Raw genomic sequence first — 9,282 nt, 5'->3', positions numbered from 1 at the left:
ATTACCAATGTGCCACACTTTCTCTTGTGGTCCGGCCACCCCTTGGACGGACGGATGAAGGCCTTTTTCTCGTAGTTTGGGTCCGGCCAGGGGTGGGCCGGACGCTAACTACACCTTTTTTTTTTTGATTTTTTTTTTTGTTTTTTTTTTTTAAATTGATATAAGTGTAGAAATTAATTATAAAAAATTGTTTTTTTATTATAATATAATTAATAATAATAAAAAATATTATAATATAATTAAAATTAATTTATAATGCCAATTGATTTATTATTATAAATAATAATTAAAATATAATAAAATGTAATAAAAAACATTATAATATATTTAAAAAAACATACAATTGCCAATATTTATTTTATTCACCATATAAACTACAAGGAAAAAAAAGCCTATTTTTTTTTGGGCTTTGGTTGGACCATATGACCCCCAGATAAACATTTTTTGGGTATCGGTACTCTTTTACTCTTGCGTAACGGTTGCTCGTTGTCTGGTGGAGGTTGTCTTTGTGGAGAATCGTCACTTGAAAGATCATCGTTTTGATGCGACGGACCACCATCCATAAAACTAGCCAGTTGTTCTGTAGTTAATGGTGGTAAATTAAGTAATTCCTCATCGGTCATTTCAAGGATTGGTTTATCGGACGCCACAACGGGTTGTGCCATTTGTGCTTGAAATGGTGGATAGTAGACATTCGTCGTGTCAAAGGTATATTGTTGTTGGGAGAGTGAAGGGGCGGAGGAAAGCGGTTGAGATTGGGAGTATGATTGGTCGAAGTCGGGTTGAGGGATTGGGGTGTTATGTAGCGGTGGTCGAAGTGTTGATTGTTGATATTGTTCTTGGTGATAGTAGTAGTTTGTTTGCGGGGTTGAGGTGTAAGGGGTTGGAATTTGAGATGGGGTGGCAAAAAATGTGTGTTGTTGTGTGGTTTGAGTGTGTTGGTATGTTTGTGGAAAGGAAGAAGTTTGTTGTTGGAATTGTGTTTGTTGGAATTGTGTTGTTGGTTGGAACTGTGGTGTTGTTTGGAATTGTGGTGTTTGTTGGAATTGTGGTGTTGGTTGGAATGATTGTGGGATTTGTTGATGAAAGGTTGTTTGTGGGGTTGATGTAGAGGAAGGATAATAACGAGGGTCTGCCAAATACGTTTCTTTCGACAAATATAACAATGGAATATTTCTTAACCATTGCATATAATTATCGGTGTGTCGTAAAGTAGTACTCAACTCACCTGTCATTATTAAGTTTTTTCTACCTTTCCACTCATTGTTCTCGTGAATGTTCACATGTCGATAATTACAATCCTTTACATCATTCTTCGTCACCAAGTGATGATCTCCAAGACACCTCGGGGGTTGAGGGATGTTTTGCGTAAAACCAAATTGAAGCCTAACCCTGTCGGCGTGATGCATTTCCACAATATGAAAACAGATAATATATGTAGTTGCACTCCACGCTCGAGCTTCTCGTTGAGTGCGATGAGGATATTCTTCGTAAGGCCTCCACAAAAACTGTAAGACATAAATAAATATAAGAGTCGTATTCAAGTAAATGAAAGATTTAGTATATGGCTTGGAAAATAACTTACATCTCCTTGGACCATGTGATCCAAAATGAAACGATATCCATCAAGAAAAGTATTTGGAGATGAGTAATACTCCATACCTCGTTGTGCAAATCTTGCATATTTAAAAAGTTCAATTAGGACTATGCGTTAATTTATTGGAAAAATAAATATATAGAGTAAAGAATTTACCTAGTGGCGTATGGATAGGATGGAGCAATTTCACTCCTTGGAGCAAGTTGTGGAATACGATAGTATGTCCACACAGCGAGAATGAGTGAGCATCCTCCAACACTCATGCATCCTACACGACATGCTTTGCACATCTCCCTGTAAAGGTAAGCCAAACACGCGGATCCCCAACTATATTTGCCACATTCATCAAAATCTTTGACAAATTTGAACCAAGAAGAATGCAATACACTATGAGATTTATCAGGAAATAAAACAGCAATCATACTTAAGATATATAATTTTGCATGCAGTATATTTTCCTCCTCGGTTTGTTGAGAATGGGTTTCTAATTCAATCAACTCGTCGTGTATCCATGTTAATTTTACCGAACCCTTCACCCTATAACCGACCGGTTGTATGCCTAAAGCATCGATACAAGCATAATCGGGACCTTCGGTCTCACCTACTACAGCTCTCCCATCTACGCGGAGGCCAAACAACATATTTATATCCTCTAATGTGATTGTACATTCACCGGTCGGCAAATGAAACGTGTGTGTTTCAGGCCTCCACCTCTCAAGCATCGCAATTACAAGTTTAGAATCAACACTTCTAAAGTTGATTTTAGAGACAATCCCAAACCCGGCTCTTTCTAAGTAAGGCTTGATAGCCTCACTTGGCTCCCTGTCAAACATATGATTATGTAGTCTAAACCTTTTAGACTCATCCTATACAAAAAATATATAATTTGGTTAGTATACAAAAACAATAAATAGTGAAAAATACGTACAAGAATACTAGTAACAAATTTACAATACGTACGAATGCAGCCACGTTCTCTCTCGTGCCTCGATGATTATTTCCCAAAGCAAGCAAACCAGACATGTTGTGTGATTGTGGTAGTGATAATTATGTGTTTCAGATGAATATGCAATGTATGAAATTTGGAAGATGTTATGAGTTTGGAGTGATAATGATATGTTAAATTTATAGTAAAAGCAAATGCATTGTAGAATCCATTGGACAAACAAGTGTAATGCATGCAATATATGGAGCATGCTATTATCCAACATATATTAGACTCTATTGCATGCTTTTACTATTTGATTTGATAACACAATGGTTGATGGGACAAATCCATGCATGCATGCAGCGAAAATTGAGCCTAGTTGTCGTCCGTCCCACCCTTGGACGAACTCCAACTATCCTAGTTGTCGTCCGTCCCACCCTTGGACGGACTCCCTTGTGTCTAGTTGTCGTCCGTCCCACCCCTGGTTGGACTGAAACATGATTCGTCCTTTGCCTGGTGGATTCCCTACGTGTCCATCTTTGGTTGGCACAGTATTAATACCACTTTGACTGATAAATGTATAGCAACACACATTCAAACACACATTCAAACACACATTCAAAATTTATTTCTTCAGAAAACAAATATAGATTCACTTCAATGGCTCAGAGAAACATTATTTGTTCAGTGCATTACAATGGTGTTATCAGTAACGATCTAACCAACGGTTTTTCGTTTAGTAATACCGAAACAAAACGTTTCAAAGTGCATTGTAGAGCCGATTTTATGCATTTGAAGGAACGGATCGAAACAAAATTGCAACTTCCTGTAAGTGAAATTATTTATCGACTTCCTTTGTTTAATGGAGAAAGCGGTATCATTTTTTACGTCATGAAACCAATAGAGGACGACGATGGCGTTAAAGTGATGTTCGAATGTCACAATTCGTTTGCTCCTCTTGACGATATGGAGCTATATGTTCATATTGTTAGTCCTCCCATTAACCAATCGCAAGAGTCTCATTCGCATCAATACGGTTTGAGCCAACCCACTGATGAAGAGCCAACCCAAAACAACGAACCATTTATACCCGACGAACAGGTGGACGAGTACAGTGAGGATGAAATACAAGAAGTGCAATATGAAGATCTTTTTGGTGATGACAATGAACCCGATGATGTTGAGCCGTCGCAGCCTACACTTGCACGACCGATTAGCATGTACGCCCCACCGGATCACATGCGAAATATTTGTTTAGAAGAGACACCGTCTGAATCAATTTTTGGTTCCCACATAACAAACTATAGTGATGTTGATTTATATGAAGGAATGGAGTTTGAAGACAAGGAGGAGTGCGTTGCTGCTATTCAACATTGGCATATCACCAATAATCTTGATTATTGGGTATACAAATCTGACACGAAAAGATATGTCATCAAATGCAAAAATCCAACTTGCAAATTCAAATGTAGAGCATCCGTTCGCAAGAAGAATTCTAAGTGGATGATAGGTAAGTTGAGTGGACCACATGTCTGCACAACCACTTCAATGTCGCAAGATCATAGACAACTTACATCAGATATTGTCTCTCACTGCATCAGAGATTTGGTTAACACCGACCCCTCAATTAAGGTAAAGCTCATAATTTCTCATATAACAGGAAAGTATGGTTATAATATATCTTACAGGAAAGCGTGGATTGCAAAGGTAAAGGCCATAGAATCCTTGTATGGAAACTGGGAGACATCTTACAATGACCTTCCACGATGGTTATTGGTAATGAAAACATATCTGCCTGGAATGATAATAGACTTGGAAACTTTACCTGCATTTTCAAACGAAGGAAGTCAGTTGGGTGATAAGATGATATTCCATCGTCTATTTTGGGCTTTTCAACCTTGCATCCATGGTTTTGCCTATTGCAAGCCAATTGTTCAAGTCGACGGAACATGGTTGTATGGAAGGTACAAAGGGACATTGTTGATGGCTGTGGCGCAGGATGGGAATGGTAACATTTTTCCAATTGCTTTCGCTATTGTCGAGGGTGAAACCAAGGATGCTTGGAGTTTTTTCCTTCGTAATCTAAGAATCCATGTGACACCCCAACCCAATCTATGCCTAATATCAGACAGACATCCATCGATTAAAGGTGCCTACGATGATCCTGCAAATGGATGGCAAAATCCTCCGTCATCACATGTCTATTGCATAAGGCATATCGCGCAAAATTTTATGCGTGCGATTAGAGACAAAGAACTACGTAAAAAACTCGTCAACATGGGTAATAGTCTGGTTGATATTTATGAAGTAAATTTTTGACATGTTTATTTCACTTTGTCGGTTTCTTGACATGTTTATTATTTGTGACAGGATATGCATTGACGGAGTCAACGTACAATTACTATAGAACCGAAATTCGTCAGACAAATAGAGATGCTATGGAGTGGATTGAAAATATCCCCAGGGAGAAGTGGGCAAGGGCGTTTGATAGAGGGCAACGATGGGGACACATGACGACTAACCTTGCAGAAGCAATGAACTCTGTGCTAAAGGCTACCAGAAATCTTCCAATAGCGTCTTTGTTTTCGGCCACATATTTTCGGATGGGAGCATTATTTGGTCAACGCGGACATGAATGGACAAAGAGGTTGACATCAGGCCAAACTTTTACAGACAAGTGTATCAAGGGGATGACTGAAGAAGTCAACAAAGCAAGCAGTCATAATGTTTACCAGTTTGACCGGGAGAGGTTCTATTTTATGGTGGCCGAAAGAATAAACCGCAACGATGGTCGTCCAACTGGTACTTACGGTGTTGATTTGCGAAAGCGAACATGTGATTGTGGAAAATTTCAAGCGTTCCATTTGCCTTGCTCACATGTGATTGCAGCATGTGAAAGTATACGCCAAGACTACACCATTCACATACCCGACGTGTTCAAGATACAACATGTTTTTAAAGTCTACCAACAAAGCTTCCAGATCCTCCCACATCAAGACAATTGGCCTCAATATAGAGGGCCTACTCTTTGTCATGACGAAACTATGCGTAGGAAAAAAAGAGGCCGCCCTAACAGTACTCGGATTCGAACCGAAATGGACGACGTGGAAAAGGAAAAGAGAATGTGTGGGATATGCCGTGAAGTTGGCCATATCCGAAGTAAATGTCCAAATGTATCAGGCCCGTCCAATAGGCCTCCTTAATGTTTACTTCAACTGGCTTTATTTAATGTTTACTTCAACTAGCTTTATTTAATGTTTACTAAAACTAGCTTTATGAATGTAATATAATGTTTTTTTAATTGAGTTTGCAACCATCAATGACTAAAACAACATTTCACATTAAACATAACTAAAACAACATTTCACATTAAACATAACTAAAACAACATTTCACATTACCAATACAACATTCAATGACATCGAAATAAAGACCGCTACAAATAAAACAACCACACATGAAACACTTAAAACGACCATCAACACAAACATATTCTAAGAGATTACAACCATCAACACAATATCGTGTGGTCCTAGCATCATCATAAGGACACCAGCGTCATTTTTCACGGCTCTCCAAGAACGAGTTACTACTCCATTTGGGGCTTTCTCCGTGACCAGCCTTTCAATTTTCCTTATCTTTTCACCCTCGAGAATGTTATCGTCTAACCATCCGATCAAGTGCCTCTGTAGATGCTCGAAAGTTTGGGTGTTCCATAGTTTGATCTTCAACGGAGGCTTTGTTGCTGAAAAAAATAATGTTGCATCTCTCCTCATAGGTGGAAACGTTGGAAGGGGTTCCTCAGACATCTCCAATAGTAACACTATACCTTCAATTGCAACTGATGTGATTGGAAATGTGGTTGTACAGTCTTATTTATAGGCAAAAAAATAATAATAAAATATATGCCCTCGTCCATCTATTGGCCGAACCCACACATGTTCGTCCATCTATTGGCCGAACCCACACATGTTCGTCCATCTATTGGCCGAACCCACAAATGTTCGTCCATCTATTGGCCGAACCCACACATACATTTTAATTATTATTTATTATATTTTAATTATTATTTATAATAATAAAATAAATATTGGCAAATGTATGTTTTTTTAAATATATTATAATGTTCTTTATTACATTTTATTATATTTTAATTATTATTTATAATAATAAATCAATTGGCAAATAATTAATTTTAATTATATTATAATATTTTTTATTATATTTAATTGAATATAAATATATTTAATTATATTATAATAAAAAAACAATTTTTTATAATTAATCTCTTCACTTATATCAAATTTTTTATTTAATGTATTTAATTTTAATTTTAATTTTAATGTATTTAATTTTAATTTTAATGTATTTAATTTTAATTTTAATGTTTTTTATTTAATTTTAATGTTTTTTAATCTTTAATTAAAATAAAATATCAATTATACACTTTAATAATCATTTAAACAAAAAAAAACAAAAAAAAAATAAAAAAAAAAAGGCCCAGTTACGGTCCGGCCCACCCCTGGCCGGACCCAAACTATGCAAAAAATTTCTTCACCTGTCCGTCCAAGGGGTGGCCGGACCCAAACAAGAAAAGTGGCATCTTGATAATTTTTTTTCACTTTGGGGCATTATGGTATATCTTTTTCGTTTTAGTGGCAGTACAGAAAAAAAATCCTTAAACATATTCAAGTGGATAACTTTTACAAAATTAACCTGTTTTATAAAATGAAAATTAATTGATTGTTGCCCATAAAAATATTTCTTCTATCACTTAGAGCAAAATTGATTGTGTTATGGATACGTAACCGGTTTTTTATACAAATCCAGTTTAAACCAATTATTTTCTCAAAACCATTTTTAAATTGGTTATTTATATATTTAGATTAAAAAAAATTGATTATTTTTATTTTAAATTTAATTGTTTTTTTTTTTTTAAAACCAGCTATTGTTATTTTTATAATTGATTTTGGAAACCATTTTTATTTAATAAAACAACAATTTTAATAATACTATGAAATAATAGTGGAGTTTCAAACCTGAAAGGAAGCATACAATGCAGCAAGGAAAGGGTGGTTCAACATGTCTAGGGTGTCTCATAAAATAACTTTGTAGATTTTGTTTCTATTGCATAAATCTAGTAAACGATGAAAACAAAAAATTGTAGATTTTGTTCATGTTCTGTCTTATGGTTTTGTTTTACCAAGAAAAATTGGTAAAAAAAAAAACTTTGAATGTTCATATAGACAGACCAATCTAACTATCTATGGTTCTAACCTCCATGACACTACAAGAATAGCTTACAATAATTAGAAATAAGCATTCAAACACATGATGAACAGAAACTATCAACTATCACATTAAAAACTCACCGAAATTCCAAACACGCAATTCATGCCTCGTTTCCTTTGAAACCTTTTGTATATGGTAGAGAGGGTGACAAAGAGATTATCATTAATTGCTCTAACTAGTATGGGTAACACATTTATTAAGTGGCTCAAGGATAAAGAGTACATTTGATCATATAGTTTGGGTATTTGTTTATGATGAATTTAATACTCTTAGGACAAGAAAGGACACCCTCGCATAAATCAACATTTCAATCAATGGCGTCATGCCGTTGAACAAGCTTTAATCAAAATTGAAGAAAAAACGTTCTCATAAGAGGTTTCTTCTTATTTTCGATGACATTTGGAATAAGAACCACGATAAATGAAAAGCTTTGCTAGCTCCTCTTAATCACGAGGCTCAAGGAAGCAAAATATTGGTCATTCCATGCATTGAGGTGACTCTTACTGCCGTGAAATCATCTAAAATGCATATGCTTGAGTAGATAAAATAAGAACCATGCTTGGAATTATTTTGTAAGCATTCGTTTCGAGATAAAATCGTTCCTCAATTTGAACATATTGATAAGAAGATCATCAAAAAATACAATTAATTGCCTCTAGCCTTGAAATCCTTGGGAGTTCAACTATCAACAAAAATAACTTTATTGGAGTGGAACGGTATATTGGAAAACAAGATAGGGGACATAAAAACGAAAAAGAAATCATAGCAACTTTGATGTTGAGTTATAAAAACCTTTCATCTCATCTTTAAAAGGTGTTATGCTTACTACACATTATTCCCTAAAGGTTACCTATTCGAAACGAATCAATTAACTTCCCTGTAGATAGCTAAACAAAATTTGCCATGCCCTCACAAAAGAGTAGGACTATGAAAAAGGTCGGTGAAAGATACTTCAACTAACTATTATCGAGATTACTTTTTGAATAGTCAAGAAAATACAAACATTGTTTTGTAATGCATCATTTAGCAAATTATGTTTGTGCAACTTTCTACTTCACCTTAAAAGTTCAAAAAGCACAAAGTATATGACAAAAGACTTGTCAAATTTCATTTATGTATGATGAACTTGGAGTTTCCAAAGTATTCAAGTCGTTACACAACCCTAATAGACTCGAACACTTCTACGGCTATATATAAATTTCAATCAACCTCGATATGTATTGAGCATGAAAATCTAAGATGTTGTTCAAAATTTTCTCCCGACTCAAATTAATGTGTATTATATTTATTTGATTATTGAGTTTTCAAATATAATTGGTGATATTAAACATCTCCTTCATCTCGACCTTTCTCATAATAGAATAAAAATACTTTGTGATTCTTTGTGCTCACTTTTAAAGTTACAAATACTGAAACTAAAGGAATGTGGAAATTTTGGAAACTTTCCCGTGAATTTCCATAAACT

The 9,282-nt window shown here is 35.3% G+C and overlaps 1 protein-coding gene across 1 annotated transcript; it reads left to right on the top strand.

Moving 5' to 3' along the window:
- Positions 1-3,185: 3,185 nt before the first annotated feature.
- On the top strand, positions 3,186-5,728 carry LOC131597704 (uncharacterized). The gene is made up of 2 exons (XM_058870381.1): positions 3,186-4,806; positions 4,896-5,728. The coding sequence occupies exons 1-2, from the start codon at positions 3,186-3,188 to the stop codon at positions 5,726-5,728; spliced, it is 2,454 nt and encodes an 817-aa protein (XP_058726364.1).
- Positions 5,729-9,282: the final 3,554 nt, after the last annotated feature.

Source organism: Vicia villosa, linkage group LG4 (genome assembly GCF_029867415.1).
Source record: "Vicia villosa cultivar HV-30 ecotype Madison, WI linkage group LG4, Vvil1.0, whole genome shotgun sequence".
Taxonomy (NCBI): Eukaryota; Viridiplantae; Streptophyta; class Magnoliopsida; order Fabales; family Fabaceae; genus Vicia; species Vicia villosa.
The sequence above is the reverse complement of the archived record's forward strand: the minus strand, read 5'-3'. Positions and strand labels throughout refer to the sequence as shown.

What these genes read in the sequence shown, in the direction of transcription:
- LOC131597704 (XM_058870381.1), top strand. Translation starts at nt 3,186, where the DNA reads ATGGCTCAGAGAAACATTATTTGTTCAGTGCATTACAATGGTGTTATC. An exon ending in TAAAAAACTCGTCAACATGG is followed by an intron (nt 4,807 to 4,895) that starts GTAATAGTCTGG and finishes TATTTGTGACAG; the next exon opens with GATATGCATTGACGGAGTCA.